The 26,989-nt window shown below is 43.9% G+C and overlaps 1 protein-coding gene across 1 annotated transcript in view; it reads left to right on the top strand.

Moving 5' to 3' along the window:
- The window catches only part of KCNK17 (potassium two pore domain channel subfamily K member 17), a 50,801-nt gene extending 25,722 nt beyond the window's left edge, over positions 1-25,079 (top strand). Inside the window, exons 3-5 of the mRNA XM_084828532.1 lie at positions 14,546-14,712; positions 21,520-21,688; positions 24,196-25,079. Coding sequence (XP_084684658.1) covers positions 14,546-14,712; positions 21,520-21,688; positions 24,196-24,458 — 599 coding nt within the window. The 3' untranslated portion in view covers positions 24,459-25,079. The remainder of the gene's footprint in view (positions 1-14,545; positions 14,713-21,519; positions 21,689-24,195) is intronic.
- Positions 25,080-26,989: the final 1,910 nt, after the last annotated feature.

Here is a 26,989-nt window from a genome sequence, read left to right as displayed (position 1 = left end):
AGATGTATTGGATATGGTGTGTGTGTGTGTGTGAAAGAAACATGCTCATCTTGGTTTGGACCGGGTTTGGTCTTTCTGAGCCTTTTTGGAAAATCCTTGGAAAAGAGCTTGACTTTTTCCAAGAGTTCTGCAAAGTTTGGAGGTATTCAGCCTGATCCTCTTACTGTTACCAGCCCTCTTATCTGCCAATTTACATTTCCACATCCACCTTTTTACCCAACCGTACCAGGTGGGGGCGGGGCAGAGGAGAGAGAAAAACAGCAGATAAGGGGACCAATGGAAGTCAAGGGCTGTTTCCAAGCTTTGCCTAACTCTCTGCAGAATATGCTCAGTGTGCCCTGCTGACAGGAATGCTAGGAATTAAGCATTTTTTTAAAATCCTCCTAACAAATTTACTGGAGGGAGAACCAGCATAGAAACTACTGTTACTGGACCCTTCCCTGACGTCCGCAAACACACACACTTTCTCCTTGACATTTTATGGGCCCATTACTAGTATGATGAATAATAGAGTGCTTTTCCCTATGTGACTCAAAAGAGCTTGCATACATTGCCACAGTAAACAACCCTGAAAGGTAGGCCAGTGTTACAGTTCCACTATTACGTATGCATGGAGCTGAGGCTGAGAAACTGGTACTGTTTGCACAAGTACCACCAGCAGGAGCCTATCGGAGTCAGGAGCTCACTGCGGGATGCAGGTAGGTGAGCAGAGGACAATCAGGTGGAAGCCCCTTAAGGCTCTTCATGCTGCATGGCTGTGGTGAGGACAGGCCACGGAGTTGAAGAATCCAGTACATTGTGAGAGCCATATGACACGTTACGCTAATTGCAAAGCGTATAGCTGAAGCTTTTTTTTTTTTTTCCTCTAGTGTAAGCATGTGTGGCCCTGATTCTGATTAGGGCCACCACACTCTCAGAGGGGAAGGTTAAACTTTTCCCCCACCATTTTTCCTGAAATCCGTCCAGGGCAAAAAAAGAAGCGGGGGGCGGGGTCTCCATTGGCATCAATGGAGAATTTGTTCTTTTTTTAACATCCGCCTATGGTGGGGAGGGAATTTGGGGGGTAGAAAAACAATGGAGGGGAAGGTTTAACATTCCCCTCCTGGGGCACAGTGGTCCTGATCTGAATCAGGACTGCCCATACTTACACTAGGGTAAAAAAGAAAAGAAAGGCAAGCCTCAGCTATGCGATTAGCATAACGTATCGTTTGGCTTCCAGGAACCTCTAATTTAAAAAAGAATTGCATGTTGTCCATCAATATTCCCTGTACTCAGCCCTGCTTGGATAAGCTCAGATTTTTCAAGACCATGTTGGCAGCACCTAACAACAATCCCCTGCCCCATATTTATGAACTGTGGAGTTCCACTGGACTAAATTAATATATGTAGCCAGGTGCTTTGCTACATATACATACACACACACACACATATATATATAGATATAGGAAACTGCCTGGCCAAGCTAATATTATTTGTTAATTTTCCATGGAGAGCAGGGAAAAAAACTTGTGATATGTTTACCTAGCAAGTCACCATGACCTATTGTAGATTTCGTTTCTACTGCGTAAACACCTCATGCTTTTCTCTCAGAACCAGGTAACACCCTGAGTTAACTTTATGGGAGAACAGACTGTGAAAACAAGGAATCTAAAATCCTATATGACGAGAACACTTCCCAGATAACATGGGAACAGTCTTCAGCTTCTCTTGAGTAAATATGTTTCTTACAACAGTTACCAGACACATTTTCATTTCCTTGCACCTCTCTCATTTCACACTGCCCTTGTGCCTTGCATATCACCTTGAACCTTTGCTTTTTGATTCTCTCTTTTAGGAGCTGTTGGTTTAATATGTTCAAAACTGAGTTCAGCATGACTCCTGTCCTTTGATTCCCTGCCCATCTCATAAGTTGTAAAGTTCCATCACCTGTTCTGTCCCTTCCTGACAACAGGTGGAACCTCAAGCAGGGACGGCCCTACCGTTGAGCAGATGAGCAGCTCTACTTCAAGTAGCAAATGCTGAGGAGGGGGAGCAGAAAGTTGCAATAAGATGTTGGAGGACAGAGCTGTTTGTGCCATGTGGCCTGCCTTGCACCCCTTAAGCTAGCCTGTGCCCTAAAGCGTGGTGGAGGACATGGTTCTGTTTCCAGGGTTGAAGTCAAATTCATCTGCCAGCCAAGTAGCTTCTGTACATGGAACAGGGTGGTGCCATCTTGCCCTTTGCACTGGCAGCAAAATGTCTTGGCCTGGCCCTTTGTGAGAGGCTTTTCCCCAGGGGCGCTTCTTGGATGCTCCTCCATTCTTTAATCCCTTGTTCTTCTACACTACATTAGCCTCAGCCTCTGCCTTTTCCATCCATTCTTCACTCTGAGCTTTCCTTCTTAGCACTATTCTTAGTGTACTGTCTTCTCCCCATGGTTCTCTTCTTGCTTCCATGACCCTGCTGACTATCTTCCCATTCAACTTTCCAGTCTCTTGCCTCCCACCTTGCCTTCCCTCCCAATCAGACAGTGCTCCTTCCATCCCGTCTCTAGATCCTGTCTGAAGCTTTCCCTCTTCCAAACTGAGCTTCAGTGTGAGCTAGATTTGTTTGTCAGTGTTCTGTGGACTAATCTCCCTGCTTTTTTTACTCCTGCGCCCACTTCCCTCCATGATGGAAAGTTCCTGAATGCACTGTGACATAACAGCAGTTCAGTTACAGCAGCCTCCAACCAACCTGGTGCCCTCCAGATGTGTTGGACTACAACGCAGATCATCCCCAGGCAGCATGACCAATGGCCATGTTGGCTGACGATGTTGGATTTTGTAGTCCAACACATCTGGGGGACACCAGGTTAGGGAAGGCTAAGTTAAAAAAAAAAAGGTAAAGGTGTCCCCAACCAGTCGTGTCCAACTCTAGGGTGCGGTGCTCATCCCCATTTCTAAGCCGAAGAGCCAGCGCTGTCCGAAGACGCTTCCGTGGTCATATGGCCGGCATGACTGAACACTGAGGCGCACGGAACGCTGTTACCTTTCCCGCCGAGGCGGTTCCTATTTATCTACTTGCAATTTCTTGCTTTCGAACTGCTAGGTTGGCAGAAGCTGGGACTGAAGACGGGAGCTCACTCCGTCACGCAGCACTCGGGTCTCGAACTGCTGTCCTGCCGACCTTCCGGTCTGCAGTTCAGCGTCTTAACCACTAAGCCACCGCGGCCCCAAAGCTAAGATACAGGCTACAATAGGGAGGGCCTAAATGGACAGCAAGTCCATTTTTAACCACATATATGCACAAACTAGCAGTGGAGGCTGGTAACTGCAATGTCAGTGAGGCAGTGAATCCATTCTAGGTTTCAGTCAGAACTCTAAAAGAGCTATCCAAAGCACCTTGAATAGCTCCTTTAGAGTTCTGACTGAAACCCGGAGCAGATTCACTGCCCCACTGACATCGGCGCCACCAGCTCTCACTGCAAACTAGTAATCTTGCTTTCCTCATTACATGAGCAGAAATTTGTATGTTTGAAGATTTTGAAGGGAAAGTATCCTTCAGTTTCTGGAAAATTCAGCATGCCCTTTCAGAGTCCCTCCTGCCCCCTTTGCAAATATGTCCACAGTTCCATCAGGGGAAAAATGGCTATTAACTCAAATTTGTGATGCAGGACATAGCTCCAGTTTTCTAAATCTTCTTCCAAATTCATGTTTACCCATCAATTTGATCCTCATCCCTGTTGTTGTTCAGTCGTTCAGTCGTGTCCGACTCTTCGTGACCCCATGGACCATAGCACGCCAGGCCTTCCTGTCCTGCGCTCTCTCCCGGAGTGTGCTCAAGTTCATATTCATTGCATCCGTGATGCTATCTAGCCATCTCATCCTCTGCCGTCCCCTTCTCCTTTTGCCTTCAGTCTTTCCCAGCATCAGGGTCTTTTCCAGGGAGTTTTCTCTTCGCATTAGGTGGCCAAAATATTGGAGCTTCACCTTCATTATCTGTCCTTCCAATGAGCACTCAGGGTTGATTTCCTTTAGGATGTACTGATTTGACCTCCTTGCAGTCCAGGGGACTCGTAGGAGTCTTCTCCAGCACCACAGTTCGAAAGCATCAATTCTTCGGCGCTCAGCCTTCCTTATAGTCCAGCTCTCACATCCATACATTACTACTGGGAAAACCATAGCTTTGATTAGACGGACCTTTGTCGGCAAGGTGATGTCTCTGCTTCTTACTATGCTGTCTAGGTTTGCCATAGCTTTCCTCCCAAGGAGCAAGCGTCTTTTAATTTCATGGCTACAGTCACCATCTGCGGTGATCTTGGAGCCCAAGAAAGTAAAATCTGTCACTGCTTCCATTTCTTCCCCTTCTATATGCCAGGAAGTGATGGGGCCAGATGCCATGTTCTTCGTTTTTTTAATGTTGAGTTTCAAACCAGCTTTTGCACTCTCCTCTTTCACCCTCAACAAGAGGCTCTTTAGATCCTCTTCGCTTTCTGCCATTAGGGTGGTATCGTCTGCATATCGGAGGTTGTTGATAATTCTCCCAGCAATCTTAATTCCGACCTCTGATTCATCCAACCCAGCATTTCTCATGATGTACTCTGCATATAAATTAAATAAGCAGGGTGACAATATGCAGCCTTGTCGTACTCCTTTCCCAATTTTGAACCACTCGGTTGTTCCATGTCTGGTTCTTACTGTTGCTTCTTGACCCTCGTACAGGTTTCTCAGGAGACAGGTAAGGTGGTCTGGTACTCCCATCACTTTAAGAATTTGCCACAGTTTGTTGTGATCCACACAATCAAAGGCTTTAGCGTAGTCAATGAAGCAGAAATAGACGTTTTTCTGGAATTCTCTTGCTTTCTCCATGATGCAGCGAATGTTGGCGATTTGATCTCTAGTTCCTCTGCCTCTTCTAAACCCAGCTTGTACTTCCGGTAGTTCTCAGTTCGCATACTGCTGAAGCCTAGCTTGTAGGATTTTGAGCATCACCTTGCTGGCATGTGAAATGAGCGCAATGGTGCGGTAGTTTGAACACTCTTTGGCGTTGCCCTTCTTTGGAATTGGAATGTAAACTGACCTTTTCCAGTCTTGTGGCCACTGTTGAGTGTTCCAGATTTGTTGGCATATTGAGTGCAGCACTTTAACAGCATCATCTTTTAGGATTTTAAATAGCTCGGCTAGAATACTGTCATCTCCGCTAGCTTTATTGTTACTAATGCTTCCTAAGGCCCACTTGACTTCACTCTCTAGGATGTCCGGCTCAAGTTCAGTGACCGCACTATCATGGCTATCAGAGACATTCAGATCTTTCCTGTATAGTTCTTCTGTGTATTCTTGCCACCTCTTCTTAATCTCATCTGCTTCTGTTAGGTCCCTGCCTTCTTTGTCCTTTATCATGCCCATCTTTGCACAAAACGTTCCCTTGAGATGTCCGATTTTCTTGAAGAGATCTTTTGAAGAGGCCTTCTTGTCTCTCCTTGCTATTCTCTGGAACTCTGCATTCAGTTGGGTATATCTTCCCCTTTCTCCCTTGCTTTTCGCTTCCCTTCTTTCGTGAGCTACTTGTAAAGCCTCATCAGACAGCCACTTTGCTTTCTTGCATTTCTTTTTCTTTGGGATGGATTTCGTTGCTGCCTCCTGAACAATGTTACGGACCTCCGTCCATAGTTCCTCAGGCACTCTGTCTATCAGGTCTAATCCCTGAAATCTATTCCTCACCTCCGCTGTATATTCATCAGGGATATGATTTAGGTCATACCTGAACGGTTTAGTGGTTTTCCCGACGTTCTTCAATTTAAGCCGAAATTTTGCAAGAAGCAGCTCATGATCTGAGCCACAGTCAGCTCCAGGTCTTGTTTTTACTGACTGTATGGAGCTTCTCCATCTTTGGCTGCAAAGGACATATCAATCTGATTTCGATATTGACCATCTGGTGATGTCCATGTGTACAGTCGCCTCTTGTGCTGTTGGAAAAGAGTGTTTGCTATGATCAGCGTGTTCTCTTGGCAAAACTCTATTAGCTTTTGTCCTGCTTCATTTTGTACACCAAGGCCATGCCTGCCTGTTATCCCGGTGATTTCTTGACTTCCTACTTTAGCATTCCAATCCCCTATGATGAAGAGGACGTCTTTTTTTGGTGTTAGTTCTAGAAGGTGTTGTAGGTCTTCATCGAACCGATCAACCTCAGCTTCTTCGGCCTCAGTGGTTGGGGCATAGACTTGAATTACTGTGATGTTGAATGGTTTGCCTTGGATTCGTACTGAGATCATTCTATCATTTTTAAGATTGTACCCCAGTACTGCTTTTCCCACCCTTTTGTTGACTATGAGTGCTACTCCTTTTCTTCTAAGGGATTCTTCCCCACAATAGTAGATATGATGGTCACCTGAATTAAATTCGCCCATGCCTGTCCATTTTAGTTCGCTGATTCCCAAGATGTCGATGTTCAATCTTGCCATCTCATGTTTGACCACCTCCAGCTTACCTTGATTCATTGATCTGACATTCCAGGTTCCTAAACAATATTGTTCTTTACAGCATCGGATTTTCTTTTCACCACCAGACACATCCACAGCTGAGTGTCCTTTCGGGTTTGGCCCAGCCGCTTCACTCTTTCTGGCACTACTTGGAAATACCCTCTGCTCTTCCCCAGTAGCATATTGGACACCATCCGACCTGAGGGGCTCATCTTCCGGCGTCATATCTTTTAGCCTTGTGATACGTTCCATGGGGTTTTCTTGGCAAGAATACTGGAGTGGGTTGCCATTTCCTTCTCCAGTGGACCACATTTTGTCAGAACTCTCTGCCATGGGTGTCTTGGGTGGCCCTGCACGGCATAGCTTATGGCTTCACTGAGTTACGCAAGCCCCTTCGCCACAACAAGGCAGTGATCCATGAAGGGGACCTCATCCCTAACAACATGATAATTAGAGAGAAACATGAAATTGGAGGGTGAGGGGTTCAGATTTTTCCTATCTACCACCTGTAGATAAATATAGTTCACGTACTGTGTTTTGTCTTGCTAGCTTTTCTTGGAAATGCTTCTCTCTCCTCTCTCCTCTCTCTCTCTCTCTCTCTCTCTCTCTCTCTCTCTCTCTCTCTCTCTCTCATATCTATATATTTATATCTATCTACCCCCATACTATCTACACAGACACATAGAAACACACACACATTCCTTTTCATTCATATATATATGATAAGCTTTTAATGCCATTTTATAAATGCGATGTGATTGTTGGTTTCTGTGCGCTGAACTTTAAACACTGACCTTTGTACCTTTATATTTTAGTCTTGGCTTGTTCAATTTATTCCAGCCTCCCCTGGCATGTACCATTCATCTTGTTACTGTTTACCACTTTCACCATGTATGTGCAGTCCAGGCTAACTATTCATTCTTTGCTGTTTTAAATCTGTAATTTAAACTCCTGTACTGCTGCTAGGTTTTATTGTGGTTGTATTGTTATATTGTGGTTTTAATGTTCTATATATTTTAAATTGTTGTATTGTGTGTTGTTTGGTTTTAATTTTTGTGAACTGCACAGAGAGCTTCGGCTATTGTGCGGTATAGAAATGAAATAAATAAATAAATAAATTCTTTAGAGTTGCATGTTCAGGTTGCTGGTCCATAAACATGTCCAGCTTGATTTTCAAAACCTGGTTCCTGGCTAACTGCTCACCACCAAAAATAACGAAGAGTCTTGTGTCACCTTAAATGCTAACACATTTCTTATGACATATAATATAATTGACCAGTCACAGTTTTTATTGGTATTCTGTTTTATAGCATAATTTTAATTTGGTGTTCTAATCTTTTTATCCTTTTACTATTTTATGTCTTGTGTTCACCACTCTGAAATCTGTTCTAGATATGGAGCAGTATACAAATATTGTAAACAAACAAACAAACAAATATAATATTCCACAGACTAGAGTTCACTTCATCAGATGCATGAAGTGTTAGCCTAAATTGACAGGTATACACATGTGGATAGGGAGACTTTTTTCCTATAAGTATTATTATTTTCTTATAATACTAGAACCAGAGATCATTTGTGTGCTTGACCCTTGCCCTTCATGGCTTATTAAATCAAACAAGGAGGGGTTGTCTGGCTGGGTCCAGGAGGTTGTAAATTCCTCCTTGAGAGAGGGAGTGGTGCCTGCTGCTTTAGAAGAGGCAGTAATTAGACCACTCCTGAAAAAGCCTAACCTGGACCCAGAGGATGTTAACAATTATAGGCCAGTGGCCAACATCCCCTTCCTGGGCAAGGTGCTTGAGCGGGTGGTTGTAGGACAGCTCCAGGCACTCTTGAATGAAACGGATTATCTAGATCCATTTCAATCGGGCTTCAGGCCTGGTTTTGGAACGGAAACTGCCTTGGTCGCCCTGTGGGATGACCTCTGCCGGGAGAGGGACAGGGGGAGTGCGACCCTGTTGATTCTCCTGGACCTCTCAGCGGCTTTCGATACCATCAACCATGGTATCCTTCTGGATAGGTTGTCTGGGTTGGGAGTTGGAGGCACTGCACTACAGTGGTTCCGCTCCTACTTGGATGGCCGATTCCAGAAGGTGGTGCTGGGGGATTATTGCTCTGTGCCATTGCAATTGTGCCATGGGGTTCCACAGGGCTCTATTCTATCCCCCATGCTGTTTAACATCTACATGAAACCGCTGGGGGAGGTTATCCGGAGGTGTGGGCTGAGGTGCCATCAATATGCGGATGACACCCAGCTCTACCTCTCTTTCTCATCAAAACCAGGTGAGGCAGTGGCTGTTCTGAACCAGTGCCTGGGCACGGTAATGGACTGGATGAGGGCCAATAAACTGAAACTCAATCCAGACAAGACGGAGGTACTGTTAGTGGGTGGTTCGTCTGCCCGGCTAGGTGATATTCAACCTGTTCTGGAGGGGGTTGCACTCCCCCTAAAGGATCAGGTTCGTAGTTTGGGGGTGCTCTTGGATCCAGAACTGTCACTTGAGGCACAGGTGAACTCAGTGGCATGGAGCACTTTTTATCAGCTTAGGCTGGTATACCAACTACGCCCTTATCTGGACAGAGATAGCCTAGCAACAGTTATCCATGCTATGATAACTTCTCGTCTGGATTACTGCAATGCGTTATACGTGGGGCTGTCTTTGAAAACGGTCCGGAAACTTCAGCTGGTCCAAAATAGGGCAGCAAGATTGTTAACAGGGACTGGCCTGCGAGCTCATATTACGCCAGTACTTTTCCAGCTGCACTGGCTGCCAGTCCATTTCCGGGCCCGATTCAAAGTGCTGGTGTTAACATTCAAAGCCCTTAACGGCTTGGGGCCAGGTTACCTGAAGGATCGCCTCCTCCCATATGTGCCTGCCCGGACCTTAAGATCATCATCAGCGGCCCTTCTTCGTGAGCCCCTGCCAAAGGAAGTGAGGCAGGTGGCTACTAGGAGGAGGGCTTTTTCTGTTGTGGCACCCCGGCTCTGGAATGAGCTCCCTAGTGAGGTTCGTCTGGCGCCTACATTGTACTCCTTTCGGCGCCAGGTGAAGACCTTTTTATTTTCCCAGGCATTTTAGCTTTTTAAATTTTTATCTTTGCTGTTTTAAATCTGTATTTTAAACTCCTGTACTGCTGCTAGGTTTTATTGTGGTTGTATTGTTATATTGTGGTTTTAATGTTCTATATATTTTAAATTGTTTTATTGTGTGTTGTTTGGTTTTAGTTTTTGTGAACTGCCCAGAGAGCTTCGGCTATTGGGCGGTATAGAAATGAAATAAATAAATAAATAAATAAATAAATCCCATGAAGCTGATTGGTGGGAGATTCAGGCCAGATAAAAGGAAGTTCTTTACACAGAGCATAGTTCAACTATGGAATTTGCTTCTACAACATGTCATGATGGCCACCAACTTGGATGGCTTTAAAGTGGAATTAGACAAATTCCTCGAGGAGAAGTCTGTCAATGGCTACTAGGCTTGAGGGCTGTGTGCTACCTCCAGTACCTGAGGCAGCATGCCTATGCACACCAGTTGCTGGGGAACATGGATGGGAGGGTACTGTTGTACTCGTGTCCTGCTTGTGGTTTCCTGGTTGACAGCTGGTTGGCCACTGTGGGAACAGAATCCTGGACTAGATGGACCCTTGGTCTGATCCAGCACAGCCCTTCTTATGTTCTTATGGTTATAGAGGGGGGAAAAATCTAAGCAGGGAGGTCAGAGGGAAATAAAATGCAGAAACTACAGACATTGACAATTACATTAAAGCCGAGCAGAGCAATCCTATCAGTGGGAGTGGGGGTGGGGAGAGATCCAAAGACTGAGGAATTGCCTTATCCAAATCCCTGCCAAGTTCACACCAGCAGGGCAGAAGGGAGGGAGATGCTGCATTTTTTGTCCTTTTTCAGGTTCCCTACTCCCTTAAACAGTTTCCTTCCCATTGCTTCCAATGGGAGGGAAATGAATTACCCCAGCTCCAAACTCCAGCTTCTCACCCCGCCCCATTTCAGTGACATGTCAGGGAACTCCTTTTTGTGCTCTCCAGTGCTGGAATTCTGATTTTGGAATAGCGCTCTCAGAGGAAGCATCAGAGGTCAGTTCTCCCTCTCTGCAGATAGATCTCTCTCTCTGTCCTCAGAGGGGGAGATCCAGAACATCCGATGCCTCCTGGAATGCTCTGTCAGGGACCATAGGAATGCAGGTTAAATGTATGTAACATTGTTGTGGTGACTATTCACAAAGCAGTGTTGATAATAACACAAAGATCCTGACATTTGCCAAGCTAATTAACATGTGTAGCAGGCTAACCCCCTGCCCCATTATATTGATACAGGACAGGTGATATAGTTGAACTTCTTGATCAAGTTTTAATTCAGTGGTTTCATGTTCATGACCAGGATCTGCTTAAATATCTTCAAGAGTACCAAAACTGTCATTTCAGCATGCTGCTGTTCACCAGGATTGGAGCAAAAATTACTCTCTTGACAGATGTCAAACTCCGTAACTACTAACGACCACTCAGATAACATTTTATTCCAGATTAGATCTCTGGTTTGGTCAAAATATGCTCCATGGCTCTGTGCTCACAATTGCTACTTCAGATCCCTGCCTCACCCTTTCAAGATCAGATAAAGAGAAAACATCTAGCCTTTTGGTGTCACTGTAACCTCTGGTCTGGCTGAGTGATCAAAGAGGTAGCTGAAAATCCCATAGGTTAAAATTGATCTATGCTGTGGGATTTTGTGGATATCCCCTATGCATCATCTCTTTGGACTGTAAGGTTGCTTGTAAAGCTTTTTTTAATGGACTGTGCCCTCTTTCCACATAATCCTGTTTTAGAACTGCTTCTATTTGTATATTGTGGGTTGATGTCATAATTTGTGTTTTTAGTGCAGGGCTTGCCATCTTCACCCCTTGTGCTAACAAAGGGGCATGCCAATATAAACCAAGCTGATCAAAGAAAACCATACTTGCGGTGTAGCAGGGCAGACCGTTCCGCATTTTGCTCTTCTAGAGAGCTCCATGGCACCCATTTAACTTTTTTTTTCAGAATGTTAAAATGGAATCAGAGCTGATGTAAGCTGATCTTACATGTTAAGGAAGAAAAAAAAGCTGATGGCTCAGTCTGCTGTGGATTATGTTGTTTCAGAATGCAAGAGGTGGAGGGTTGCATGCATCTTGGAATGCTTTCACACAATATTTTAACACTGCTCTAAACATTCAAATCTAGTGGTTTGGCTAGGATAGAACCCTGTGCTTGTTTTCCATGGATAGTTGAGTTTTTGATACAGGGAAGCATTCAGTCATGCACACACTCCCCTCCCGCCAAAGATTCTAAATTGCCGCGAACCCAAGAAAAATGAACGATTTATGTTTTATATCATGATGTTACCCAGAATAAAAAGGGTAGGCCCCTCAAAACAGCTAGTGATCTTTGGAAAGCCAATATCAGGGGAATTGCTTAAAAGCACACTAATAATCCAGTCTGTTCCATGGTGCCAATTACAATGTTGTTACACAGGAACCTACTGATAAACTTCCAAAAATTGCTCTATTGGTGCAAAGGACTGTGCAGCTGTGCTTCTGAATCCCCAGGGCCCTAGAATCCAGTTGAAGGACTTACAAGTTAATGTTCCATTTCGCTTGCATTTGAAATCAATTTTAACTTTGTAAATGTGTCTGCCTAAAGAATGTTCAGAACTGACAGGAGTAAATAGTGTGCTATTAAGCCAAATGGTTTTTATTGACACTAATCGCTGTGGTTATATTGAATACTGTGGTTTCTGACCATTTCTTTTCCCTTGAATAGCCTTGTGCTTTGCCCTTCTATTTAAAGTGTTCAAGGGACATGCAGAAGAAAGAGCAGGCAATTCTATCAGAAAGTGCATTGTATATCTATTTTTACTACTGGGCAGAATTAACCTCCCCCTCTAGTAGCTACTGGCAAATGTCTCATTGATTTCAGCGGTGTGCATCAGTAGAATTTAATGCGGGTTTACAATGGAGCATAGAGTCTGCTGAAACATGCAGATGTGAACATATCCTAATTTCAAGACGCTCCTGTAATCTACGGTGCTTTTGGCACCTGCCTCTGTGCAGTCAAGCACATCTTAGTCATGGTAACATTTGTCATGTTTCTTTGCTTGTGAACAGTCGAGTAGGTCTCACCAGATGCTTAGCTAGGGTGGTAGACCATTAAAAGAAATCCAGCGTCTGGCAAATGAAAATAGAGTTTAAAAAAGTTTAGAGGAGGAACAGTAGTTTTATTTTCTATCTTTTCCAAGAAAGTTATTAACGGAGTAATGAAAATGTTGATATAGAAAGAGCTGGTCCATTCCCTTTAGCAGAATGCTCTTAGCCTAATTTTTGCATGGACAGGGCCAGAGGTTTACCTTGGTGGGAACTGCAACTGGAGGAGGATAATGCTTTTAGAGATTGTATTCACATGTATAGCTGGCCATACGAGGACATTTAGCATGTGATTTAGCATATGAGGGTAAGCTACAGTGAGCCTTGGGCTCATGTGCTACTTCTTCCCCCTCCGGCGTGGCTGCAGAGAGGAGTTCAGAACCATAACTTGTTGTGAGCTCCAAATCAGGACAAACTTGATCTTAGCTGTGGCTAGTGGGAACAAATCAAATTCAAACCATAGTTTACAAAGCTGGCTTGTTTTTACTTTTTACTAAGATTAACTACAGTTTAGAGTTCAAAAATAATGGTGAACTCTGGTCAATCTTAAAATAGAAGCAGAAGCTTCCAATCTCCTCGTGGCCATGCTGGAAGGGGAGACGGGGAGGAGCACATGAATCTGAGACTGGATTCAGACAACACGCCATGGCTCATCATGGATTATTTAACCGTAAAACAGACCATGGGTTATGTGAGAATTGTTTAACCCTCACACAAGCCATGCTAACCAGGTTTGCACAACACAACAAACCCCAAGCAGGGGTAGCATATTCAGAATGGCAACCACACATGCTGCAGCCTCACTGTGGGTTAAATAACCCATGATGGGATGTCATGTCATGTCGTCTCGTGTGATCAGCCCCTGAGGCTTGCTGTGGCTCATTCTCCTAATGCTAAATTATGGGACAGCATTATGAGCAAACCAGACTAGTGTGTCCAGCTGTCACAGATTCACATAAACTGGCCTATTATGTTATGAGTTCAGCCCAGTCTGAAGCACCCATTGCCCTGGCACCTATGAAATGAGCTATGGGCAATGTACCCGTTTTAAACTGGGTTTACTGAGCTCCTGAGTTTTAAATTGTTTTAACGGCTGCTTTAATTGCTTTTTTTGTTGTTATTGATTTTGTTTTATTTAATAGTATTTTTTGTTGCTGTTTGTATTTTTGTTGAAGGGCAGTATATAAACGTTTAAAATGAAATAAGTATTTTGCACATCATTCCTAAGTTTGATTACTCAGACGTTAGTCCCATCAGTATTTCAGTGGTCCTTTATGTTTCAGTACATATTGCTTCTGATTCAGCCTTAGTTCACATCAGCAATTTTATTTGCTTGAATATAGGTGATGTGCCCGTAGCTGATGGATATGCAGTACTTTCACTCAGATAAGCTGTTAATCCTAAATGTGAAACTTTTTCTCCCCTCCCCTCATTCCTGCAGTCCTAGAATTAAAATCCTGCCGCCGCCACCCCCATACCAATTTCTTCTAGTATTTGATTATTTATTTATATATTTTATTACATCTCTGTACCACCCATTAGCCCAAGCTCTCTGGGCAGTTTACAAGATAAAGCTTAAAACTATAAAATATAATGACATAAAACTAAGTTTAAAACAAAATAAAATCAAATAATCTTCTTGTATCTGGGCTTTTAGGGTATGTTGGTTTCTCATTTTCTAGCTTACCTCTGACATGATGGGCGAGAATCTTTTTTAACGCAATGAAAGCTGGGAGTCTCTGACAGGAGCACATAAGTCACACAGAAGTTCTTCAGGGGCTTCAAAAAGGCCCACATCTCACATACCCTTAACCTCTGACCTCTTCTTTTGCCAGAAAACACTGAAACAGATTCTTGCTATTACAGCCACCTGACTGTGATCATTCCTGTCAAACTAATTATCAACCTTCCCTTCCAGGCTACGGTAACTTGAGTCCCACCACAGTGGCTGCACAAGTCTTGTGCATCTTCTTTGCCCTCTTTGGGATCCCCTTAAATCTTGTCCTCCTGAACAGAATAGGGCAGTTGATGCTGTCTGGTGTTGAGCTGTGTGCCTTCCGCCTGGGTGAGAAGTTCCAGTGGCAGGTAAGCAATGTGGATGCTTTACGTGTCATTTTGGCCAGCATGGGTGAGTTGACTGGTAGGAATGCTGGCCTCTCATAAGTTAACACAGGGAAATATAAGTGGTACTGATGTCTCTGTTTTGACTTAAATTTGTTAATCTGCCGCATAGCTCCTCCTGTTGCAATGCTAGGCATTAATACTCGCTTCTCTCCGTGTTTATCTGGCCTGTTGAAACGATATTTTAAAACCACTAACAACAGAATCCTGAGCATGTTTTGGAGAAAGAAGCAAATCCCATTGAATTCAATGGGGCTTACTCCCTAGTAAGTGTATTTAGGACTGCAGCCCTCGGAACATTTTTGGATTGTGGCTCAAAATGGCACCAAACTGAGTACTCATAAAAACAAAGTATTCTTCTGTTACAGAATTCTCAAATAGGCACTATGAACATTTCTTTGGCTTTCTTTCCTAGTATTCTGGTACTGTAATTTATGACAAAACATTCAATTCCAGTTTCCTCCTTTCCTTTACTACCTTTGAAAACCTCCAGCCCCACCTCATCTCTTCCTTTGCTGCCATTTTCTTTTCCCCACTTCATTATATATGTGATCACTTTGTCCATCCCTTCCATCCACTCTTCTGTGTCTTAATTGGACCAATAACCCTTCTGCACTGGCACCACATCACATTTTTTCTGCAGCATCTATCACACAACTGACATTATATGAATGGTAATTTATTAGTAGTACTATACTAGTATAGTAATAGTTCTCTAGTACTAGTAAATTAATATATTACTACTAGTACTATAATAACATAAATAAAATACTATCACTCCTTTTATTTTCAATGTTCAAAGATGAGTGCTGTTGCTTATAGCCAAAACAGCACCATCCATGCACAAGAGTGAGGTATCAGCAGGCTTGGAGAAACCCCAGACTGTACAGAACTAAAAAAATAAATAAATTAGGAAGTGAAAAAAATCTAAGGGGGGAAATGTCAAAAGAGCCCAATGATGACCGACTGTGCTTAATGGCCACAGAATGCTGTCTGACTGTTGAGGAGAAAAAGCAGAGAACCAGGAGGAGGAATGGAATGGAGTATCCTGAACAGGAGCACTCCATACTGCAACATATTCTTGCAGGTTCAACTTGTCACTATTTACATGCTTTTGCCTTAACCTTCTGTTAAACTGATACTATGAGCTAGTTTGCATGTTACAGCAGCAAATCATTAGTTAATTAACCCACAATTTGCTGGATCATGTACCCTGTGCATGCTGCTGCTGCTTTGCATAATCAACCTCCAATTGACCTGATTGGAGGTTGTGCCGTGATGTGTGAACTTGGACACTATGGCCCTGTTTGCACGTAATGGTGGCAAACCATGGGTTAATTTGCTGGGTTGCATGCTGCTGTGCCACTGTGTCTTTAAATATGCATTTATAGGTTGCTCCGTGATGTGCAAACCCAGATGCTATGGGTTATTCATGGATTAAACAACCCAAAGTTAACCCAAGAATTAATTGTAGGAGGTTGCATGCGTGCAGCATGTGATCCTGCAAATCATGGGTTAATTAACCCACAATTTGCTGCTGTTACATGTGAACAGGCCACTCACACTATAAAAAAATGTTTAAAGGGTATGATAGAGTTTTGATGTTCTGTTCTAGATTATGAGGAGTTTTAGCGGCTTAGATTATTCTAACCCTGCATGTCTTTTGTGCAAGTGTGGATTCTGATATAAGGCAAAGAATTTTGTATCTGGGGATTACAAACTTAAAAAAACATTTACCTAGGTCCTGTGGCTGAAAAGCAAAATTAGGGAACATAGGCAGTATTTGGTAACTGCTCAGAAATTAAGAAAATGCTGCTAGCACCTGCACCGCATCTTTGAGTTCCTAGTCCTTCAACTACAGTTGCCATTCTCTGCCTTCTTCTAGTCCTCTAACCCAACTTTCATGCCTTTTCTTCCCTTAATTTCCCTTCTTTCCTTAACCCCCTCCAGCTTCATCCTAAAGTTTAAACTTCCCAAACAGAATAAACTGGGCAAAGTAAACTGCGGTACAGAATAGGCAATAGAGGCTCCCTGAGTACAAGATTTGCCAAGGGAGGCAGAAAGGAGAAGATAACAGATGCTGTTCAACCCTCAGCTGTGAACTAAAGGTTACTGCAGCTCCCTGATGCCCTGGACTAGCTATGTGGATTGCTGACTATGAGTATGGAATTTTCCTTCCTGGTTAGATCCTATGGGCAGTATCCTACACTGTCCCCATCTTAGTGGGATCTACTGCTAGTGCAAAAGGAAGCTAGAGGTCCCTGAAACAACTGGAAATGAGCTGAAACTTATTTCCAGAATGGGGCAAGTCAGCTAAGCTACCTGTCCTGTTCCATAAATTAGCATTTCTGCTAGTTTCCAGAATTGCTTTAGGAAGCATTAGTTCCTGTTGCAGTAGTGGTGGGGACCACTGGCACAATAGAATTAGCAGAGGTGCAGCATCAGTACTGGATAGTGCCCTGGAATTTCCCATAGCAACCCTGCCTCCCTCCTGATGTCCCTCCAACATGGTACCTGATGGTGTATATGTGGAAGCAGTGTAAATGTGTGTGTGTGTTTTCCCCCTTTGCTTTCCAATAAAAAAACACGCCGTTGCTTTCCAATAAATTATAAAGTACTTCTGCTTCGTTCTGACTCCCCGCTACCATCATTTGCCAACTCTTCTAGAAGATGTTCATCCCTTCTTCTCAGGTATTTGTCATCAAATTGTTATATCACTGGTGTGGAATTCAGAAATACGCAGTTCTTTTTTTTTAAGTATCAAAAATGCAACTAGCAGGGTGATTTGGAGATGGGAAAAGGGTTTTCCTTCTCAACACAGACTACTTTGGAACATTTTGGTCTGCTGCTGCAATATAAAGCTGAAAGATGACAGTAAGCAGGTGTGAGTCATAACTTGCACTCAAAAAGCAAAACTTGGGGTAAAATATATCAGGAGGGGCAAAAGGGAGGCATCACCAAAACATAATATAGATGACCAGATGTAATGCCACTTACTATGCGGTTGTTGTTTGTTGCTTCCTCTCGTGAAAAGGTTGATTTATTACCTGTTGCCTTTTCCCCTCCATGTTCCTCTCATATTATGTCCGGGCGGACCTCACATTCCTCAAGCTATCTGCTGGCATCTCTAGCTCCAAGTATCCAGAAAACGTGACGCATGTACACAGTCCTATACCACTATCTGAAGGAGGTTAGGATGGAGTAACGTGCACAGTATTCCTGAAAAATTGTGCAACATTTTCATTTGCTCTGCTGGGGCCTAAACACTGCAACACGTCAGCTTTTACAGACAAGCCCCAGACACAGAGCAGGTTAAGGATCTGTTTCTATTGCATTCACTGTGCCTCTGTTTGGCAGGAACCTGTATGCATTGCAAGTCAAAATCCAAAACTTTGCATGCACATATGCGAAAATCTGTGTCTATCACAAGCTCAAAAAATTATGTCAATGAAAGAAAATGTGTATGTAGTGGACTAGGACGTTTTCTTTCTGGCATGCAGTAACAGGGGTTCCTAGGCCTAAAAATGATTTTAAAAAATAGACTCAGGAAACGTCCACTTATCCTGAAGAGGGGGAGAAGGAGGGAAACCTCAGCTGTGCACCATCCCCATTTCTCCATATCAACAAAAGAAAGAAAATAAAACAAAATATACTACAGCAATTGTAAACGAAAGCTAAGGAACATCAAAAACATCTGTCCTAAAATTGATAGTGCTGCCTCCTTTAATTGGTGAGAACCTTCTTTCAACCCACTTTTGTGGCAGTTTCTTCTCATTAGTCATGTATCTTTTAAATCTGCTTTGAGCAGCACTGGATTTTCCTGGAAGATCCAAGATCAAATTTAAGCTAAGCCATGAACTACTGGGAGGAATAATATTCTGTTTCTCATCTGTAAATTGAGGTCTCTGAGTCACAGGGTGACCAGTCAAGGCCAAACCCACAGAATTGTAAGGGATCGAAAGCCAGACAACAGATCCACCAGCCTTCCTCCACAAACCAACCTATGGAGTCCAAGCCAACAGTGCATTGCGAAGAGAGGTCAGGTTCACTTCAGCAAGGTGCTTACAGAGCAAATAACCTGAGATGACTTGGGCTGATGTGGAGGTGTGCTGAAGTCCTCATTTCCTAGGCACTAAAAGAACCACCCAAAGCCACCACACCCCCAGGTTTCCTTGGTTTTAGCAGAGCATGCTATCATGTTTTTAAGGTTTTTTCCAATGTTCACAAGAGTTAGAAATGTGGTGTGAGTTGAGTTCCTCTGGGGAGCTGAGAGAAACATCAGATGCTGTGCAGATACTTCAGATAGAAAACTATCTGCAGTGTAGTCCACAGACATTTGGAATTATAGACAGCTAGGTATTCATGCTTAAGAGTTAACACTTAACTTCTGCCTTATGTGTTCTCAGGATTAGAGCCTTGAGACCATAGGTTTGTCCATAGACACTGGGCCAGTTTGGATGTAACACACCTGGCTTAATAATCCATAGTTTATTAGGAATGAATGTTGGGCCAATGTGCCTCCTCCTCAACCCTCACCTCACTTTCCCCCATTGTATTCTGGCTTCCACATTGCAATCCTGGTCTCTTTAAACCAGGAGTCGACAATTGCAGGAGTTTGAGGCCATTTTTGCCCCCCACAGGCACTGATTTTTAAAATATATATATTTCTTTTTTTTAATGGTGCCCATACTGGCTACAGAGTGCTAAAAGGATCAAAATTAGCTTGCAGTCAAGCTAATTTGTATCTTTTTGGTGCTCTGTAGCCACTACAGACACCTTTTTTACTCATAATTTTGTTGTTGTTGTTGTTGTCCATTTCAGGGGTCAGCTTGGGTCATCAGGGACTGCATGCAGGCCATGGATCATATGTTGCCCACTCCTGCTTTAAACTATAGTTCCTCATTGGCCTGGTTTGCACATAAGGACAACCTAGAGTATGGGTTGAGTATTGGTTGTTGTTGAATCGCGGGTTGTCGTTACATGTGAATCTTGCACTATGGTTTAACTACAGGTTATTAGCCGCGAACAACCCAGGAAGAGAACCCATGGTTTGTTGTTGAGTTGTGAACTCTGGATTGTTCATGGTTAACAGCCCATAGTTAAACCAGTTTGCATGTAACAACACCCCACAATTGAACAACCCATGATTCAGTGGCAACCCATACTCAACCCACCATACTCTGCATTGTCATTATATGTAAACTAGGTAATTGTGTCTGAAATGAGGAATTACTACCTAGGTTCAAATGGTGGTTTAAGACCCTGATTCATAAAGCAACATCACTCTACAGTCCCCCATATCAGACATAAACCCCCTATTCTGTGGTTTTAAGAGTCCAGGATTGCAGCACCAAAGCTGGCATGCAAGGGGAGGAGCACATGAACTCAACACTTATTTCTGGCCCTCATTGTTGGCTTCCTAAGCCATGGTTTAGGATGCTGGGAGCATTACATCCAAAAAAGCCCATTAAGTACAGATTAGAGCTGTGTGCAAATGGCCTCTTGAAATTCTCCACCTTACTTGTGGGTAGAGAAATTTGGGAGACAATTTCACTGAATTTCTCCAGGGGGAGGAGGAATTCTGAACAGTTTATCCCAGGTAGGGCTCCCCATTGGCAGGGCTTGTAGCACAGCTTCTTTCTTTTTTGATAATTGGGGGGGGGGGTTCATGCTGCAGCAGCATCAACTCTCTTTGCTGGCTGGCCTCCAATCTGCATCGACGCAATGCAGGTGGGGTTAGTGTTGTGTCTAGCTCCAGGGATGAGGTGGAGTTAGTGCTCTGCCAAAATCTGTCCTCCAACTTCCTGAAAGTTTTCTCCCACCCACCCCATGAAAGCAGCTTCCATTGTTCTGCCTCATTCAGGGGCTGCCTTTACATTAAAGAAAAAACCTGAAGTCTTCCCATTTCCGTGTTTACAGCAGCGACTACGTGATTGCTGAGAGGGCAAGCTTTTTATTTTCAAGGTTCCATGAAACGGCGCCATCTAGTGGCTGTTTTAATAGCGCAACGTCCCAACTTAAATAAATAGCTCATTATTTCCGGATCTTGTCGAGATGGAATAACCAGGAAATACTTCTAGATGTGGCCTGGAGATTCATGACGTCATCTAAAGGACTCCGTGAGTGAGCAATCTTAGTAGCAGGATAAAAGCTCCATGTGAAGAAGACCAGGCTGTTTTTATAATGTATTTTTGTGGTGTTTTTGACCTTACCTAATCATAGCTAGCCTCCCAGGCTGCCTGTGCTTCCGGAGCTGAAAAGACCTTATGGGAGGAATCACCCCATGGTGCCTTATACTGGACTTTAATTGAAGTGTAGGAAGCTGAGAAGGTTACAGGAAGCCAGAGAGATGATTGTTCAGTGCAAAACAGGACACTTGTGCTCACTCCTCAGCCAACTCATTAGTGAGGTAAGCACAAGAACCCTGACCCCAACCCATGAGAATTTCTCTGAAATTTCTTCACCACTGAATTTCTTTCCAGAAGCTATTTCTCTTCTATCAAATTGAATGAGAATGGTTGAAAAAATATGGCAGAAATTTTTGGCACGGCACTAGTACAGATGGTGCCCAGTGAACCTTCTCTGGACTGTGATCATTATGTTCTTCCCATGTATTTAAGCAGTAGGAATATAGCCCTGTTCTGCAGAATCATTCCACTCCCGAGACATGCTTTCCACCTCAGCATTTGTTTTAATAAGAGATAGAAGAGTCTATGTCCCTCTGTCTGCTTACTTCAAGCATTATTTTTTGTTTTTTTTATGTCTTACTAGAGGGGGGCAGCTGTCTTGACACGGACCTGTGCGCTGGTTGCTGGCCTTTTACTGTTTCTCCTGCTACCTCCTCTGTTGTTCACAGCCATAGAAGGCTGGACCTATGAAGAAGGGTTCTACTATTCTTTCATTACTCTTAGCACAATAGGCTTTGGAGATTATGTAATCGGTAAGTAGTCCAGACCTCTTGTACACTGCATGTTTTTGGACTTGGATAGACCTGTAGGTTTATTTAGTTTGTTTTTTTCAGTGTACTCCCATGTATATGTTCTCATTATGGACAAAAAAGAGGCTTTTGAAGTGTAAGTCCAGTAGTGACAATACATTTAAAGCTGAAGTGTAAACATTTGCTTCTTCTGCAGTATTAACTGAAAGAGGGTAACCCTAAATGAGCATGAATGGCCCTTTGCCCTGAGGGCTTATGTGCTTGTTTACACAGACTCGGTTTGTGAGAGGACGGTTTTTCTCCACTTTCACAAACAACTTTATTGTGCTTTGCTGTGGCGCTCTTCCTTGTCAGTGAGGGAAGCTCTTAACTCTCTAGTTGATTTTGTAATTAACCGTTCAGCAGCAAAGAAAAGATTTTAACCCATTCCAAAGTGAGAGGTCTTTCTCACACAACTCCATGTGAGGATGTACACACACCCAGGTAGAGATAAGCTGCCCTTTCCTAATGAACCATAAGCAGCTCTAAATTGAGAGAGGCATCCATGCATGGTACATCACAGCTTTCATTCCTGTGGGGTATTTGAGGGTATTTGAAGAAAAGAGCACAAGACAGGACAGCCTTCCCCAACTTGGTGCCCACCAGATGTTTTGAACTTCAACTCCCTTCAGCCCCAGCTAACATGGCCAGTGGTTAGGAATGCTAGGAGTTGTTTAAAACATCTGGAGAGCACCAGTTTGCAGAAGGCTGGTGTAGGATATTTCATACAGGTTAACAGGCTAGACCATATTAAGCTAGTTGACATGGTGTAAGTATATTTCATTTCCCTGTCTAGGCAAGTCCTGAATATTCACAGCTATCTGTCTCGATAATCCACCCCCATTAACAAATGGCAGTGAGCTCTAATTCCATCTGGACTGTAGCATAGCCTGGGCCACTCTGATCTTCTCCGCACAGAGCTGCTGCTGCTTCCATTTAGATTCCCGTAGGTTAGCAAGATGCCTCTACCTGTGAATCAGTTCTTCTTGGGTGAAATATAAGCATAACAATATGAAGTCATGTTGAAAACAAATACTACTTTCCTAACTAAATACATAACACTAGATTTAGGATTGGAGTTTGGGTTACATTTGCAATAAAAGCCAGGGCAGCTCGGTGGGTGGAATGAGGTCCTTGCATCAGAAGGCCTGGATTAAATTCTAGCTTCTGGACCTGCTTGGTAGCTGCACCTTTGGGTTCCAGTCTCATAATATTGGATATAGAAAGAGGGCTAAATATGAACAGCTGCACATTTATGAGAACTAACGAGCAACCCATTGTAAATAACATATATTCTAAAATTGTCATGGTAATCTTCCCTATCCCATCTGTCTAAAAGGCAGTTCTCAGCATTCCTTCTCACTTTCACAACGTTCTGTTACACTAAAGCACTGATCTTCACTATTTTTCAAGCAGGAGCCATTTGGGTTCTGGGCACCGCCAATTGCATTTCTCTTTGCCTCTTGGGCTCCTCTCCCACCACAGCCAATTGGCTAATTGCTCCGGCATTCTCTTCTCCCTTTGCCCCCCCCCCCCCGCCGCCACCCTACAGCTGACAACCGACAGGTCTCCTGCCTGCCTGCCCCCAAAGCTTCCTTCAGTAGACCACTTTAGCAGACAGCCCACAGCTAAAGCAAACAACCAGGCAAAGCTAGAGAGGTCCTGCTGAGCAGCTGCGGCAAAGAGACACACAGAGAGAGAGAGAGAGAGGCAGACACGGAGAGCTGCAGTTGATGTGATGGGGAGCCACCAGTGGGTCTCGGGCCTTGCAGTGAAGAACACGGCACTAGAGTGACCAAGAATGAGAACCCAGGTTGGGGCTATGCTGATAGGACCAGGATTGTGTCTTAATGGCTGGGGTGATTTTAGTCCCCATCTCAATGATGTCCCTAATTGCATCTCTTCACTTCCTCCTATATATGTGAGTGGATGTCATTTGTTCCGGGAGAGGGGAAGAAAGTGGAAAATACATACTGTTGCAATGAGGGAAGAGTCTGCCCTCCATCCCTGACATTGTGTGCCCCCATCCCCCATCGACAGATGGGGGTATCACGGGAGGAGGGAATATGTTTTCTTTGCGCAGAGCACGCAGAAATGTATTACACCCCTCCTCCACCTGAAGGGCATTCTTCTGCTCCTTTTTCATGATGGTGTGTATGGGCAATATCTTGTAGCTACAGTTCCCTCATTAATGGTTTATTTGTATTGCACATCCTTGGGTAATGAAGTCACCGTTCAGTGTGTTCTTTCAGTTGGTCTCTGACCTAGGCAGCACCCCATCCACTCCCAGATTCTCCAGACATTGTAGGGTTTACGTTCTAGTTTTCTTAGTCGTCAGCATATCCTAGCAACTGCTTAAATCCTGCTTGCTCCAGTTCTTCATAAAATACTTAATATCCAACTGCTAAGTTTATGAATTAAGGAGGTGATGATATGTACCTATAACTGGCTTGACTGTTGTTTTTCCTTAGGCATGAACCCAGAGCGCACCTACCCGGGCTGGTATAAGAATGTAGTGTCTCTGTGGATTCTCTTTGGGATGGCCTGGCTAGCCCTGATCATCAATCTTTGCATCTGCTTGCTCGAGAACTCCAGTGGCCTCTGCCAGTGCTGCAAGAGGAAGAGCAAAGAGGCAGAGCAGGAGTTAATACATGGCAACCAAAATATTAGTTTGGGCACTGAGGATGAGCTGAACTGCAGCACGAAAGACACAAAGCCTTCAGGGCCAGATTGAATTTCATGTACACTTTGATCCACTGGCATGTTTTGGTTTTTACAGAAGGGAAATAACTGGCTGGGCAGTCCATCACTGGCGTGCCATGTTTTGGCACTAGCAGATGTTTGCTAGACTTGACGCTCAGGCCACAATTGAAATTGAAGAATGCTCCTTGCATTGGCCAAGGACTGCCTTGTACGTGACATCTTTTCTACAAGAGAATAATTTGCTGGGTAGGAGGAATAAAAGAGTGTATCCTACCTTGGGGTAATCAGCAGTACGGTTTATACTGCTGTGGGCATATGAGTTGGAAAACCATAAATATCACAGTTTGTGTGTATCTGAAGCTGGCAATGTATATATACAAAGTTTCCCCTCCCCACTCCTATATTAAGGTTATTTCTGTGCAGGAAAAGTGTCTGGGGTGAAGACACTTAAATCAGTGCTAAAAGTCTGCTTCTGTAGTATTGTAATTCACTAACTTTGTAGGGATATTTGTCTAATAGAACACATGTAGATGCTGCCCTTGTACATAATACAGAAGACTTGTACTTTCCCAAAGAAAACCTGGCAGATGCTGTTGTGTATAGATAACATGAAGCATTCCTTAAAAAAAAAAAAAACCTGATGAAAGTGTTACGATGTTGATCATTATGTTGTTTTAAAACACACATCCACACACACCTTGGATCCGGATGTGTTGTTGGACTACAACTCTCATCATCGCTGACCATGGGCCATGCTAGCTGGGACTTATGGAAATTGTAGTCAAACAACATCTGGGGAACCAAAGTTGGGAAAGGCTGAAAAGAGGTTTCACTCCCAAGACCTTGTATATTCGATGCAGTATTCTGTGATATCTGTGAGCTCAGAGAGTCAGAGACTCACTGAATTTGGAACAAGAAAATAGTTATAGCAGTGCAATGCAGCTATGTCAGTGGGCAGGCACTGCATATACTAACAGCATAATTCTGTGCATGCTTATTTAGAATTGAGTCTGGCTATGTTCATAGGCCAGTTGCACATCACTGAGTACCGTTCTTTCAAGCACCAATTACCAGCAGAACCTAGAAGGGGCCACATACCTGAAGTTAGTACAGGGTCAGGGATCCCCAACCTTCTTGGGTCAGTGGGCACTTTGGAATGTTGAGTGTGTGTTGTAGGCACTCTCACAAAATAGCCAGGGTGGGTGTGGCTAGCAGAAAAATACCCATTTCTCAGAAGACAAACTGCTGACGCTAAAAGAAAAGTAACTTGCCCAAGAAGCGAAGTACAAGGCAGGAGCGGGGTCTAACACATTCAGGCAAGATGCAGTCCAACACCATGATGCAGTCCAACACCACGCACACCAACACCACACACACACGCATCCCATACAAAATAATTCCAAGTAACACACATACACAAAACCTAGACACAACAAACCCATGCAAAATGCACACTGCACCAAAACAAACAAACAAGCTGACCCGTACCACACAGGCAAAATACCTTCCGTTACTCCCCGCTAATGCCAATACTTGAGGTGAATTGGCATCTGGTCGGTGGAGGCTGGTGGCTGCTATGTCAGTGGGGCGATGAATTCGCTCTGGGTTTCAGTCAGAACCAGTCAGAACTCTGAAGGAGCTATCCATTTTGGGGATAGGGATCAGCACCTTGGATAACTCCTTCAGAGTTCTGATTGGTTCTGACTGCAACCCAGAGCAGATTTACTGCCCCACTGACATAGGAACCACCAGCCTCCACTGCTTCTGATAATACAATCCGTCCTATGTATCTTTACTTGGAAGTTAAGTCCCACTATGTGACATAGTGCTTACTACTAATAAATGTGTCTGAGATTATAGCCTGAAGAGCCACTTTCTCCATCCAATAAGTCAAGGGTGGGCAAGTTTTAGCCCTCCAGATGTTTTGGCTTACCATTCCCATCCTCCCTAGCCAACGGTGAAGGATGATGCAGTCCAACAGCACTTGGAAGCCCAAATGCTCCCCATTCTTGCAATAAGTAATCCATCATGGAGGATGCTGTGTCCAATGAATAACGTTAGCAGATGTTGGGTGGAATGTTGGCTTAAGAATTCCTCCGTATTGTGGGAAGTGGAAGAGCCAGGTGGGATTGAGCTAGGAAAGTCTTCCCCAACCTGGCACCCTCCAGATGAGTTGGATTACAATGCCCGCCATGCTGATTGTGGATGGTGGGAGCTGTAGTTCAATACATAGAGGGCCCCAGCTTGGGGAAGGCTGGCCTACAGCATGTGATTGGGCATTGAATGTGAGCCAATGCCTAAATGACGGTCGGTGTCTTGAACTACAGGCTGAAGCAATGGCTGGTGGGGTTGTCCACGTGACTGCACATCTCTTGGGACGTTCATGACGAAGAACATACAGGTGATTCCTGCTCTGCCAGACTGGAACCGAGCACAGACTTTGCCTAAGTCAGTTCTGCTAATGCATTCAACTAAATATCCTATCACCAAAGTAGACCAGTTTCTGTGCATGGTTTTAAGAAAAGCAATGCCTGGGTGTCCTGCTAGAAAACATTTCCCTCA

Source organism: Heloderma suspectum, chromosome 1, assembly GCF_057233095.1.
Source record: "Heloderma suspectum isolate Gila_16-S chromosome 1, 16-S_ref, whole genome shotgun sequence".
Classification (NCBI taxonomy): domain Eukaryota; kingdom Metazoa; phylum Chordata; class Lepidosauria; order Squamata; family Helodermatidae; genus Heloderma; species Heloderma suspectum.
The sequence above is the reverse complement of the archived record's forward strand: the minus strand, read 5'-3'. Positions and strand labels throughout refer to the sequence as shown.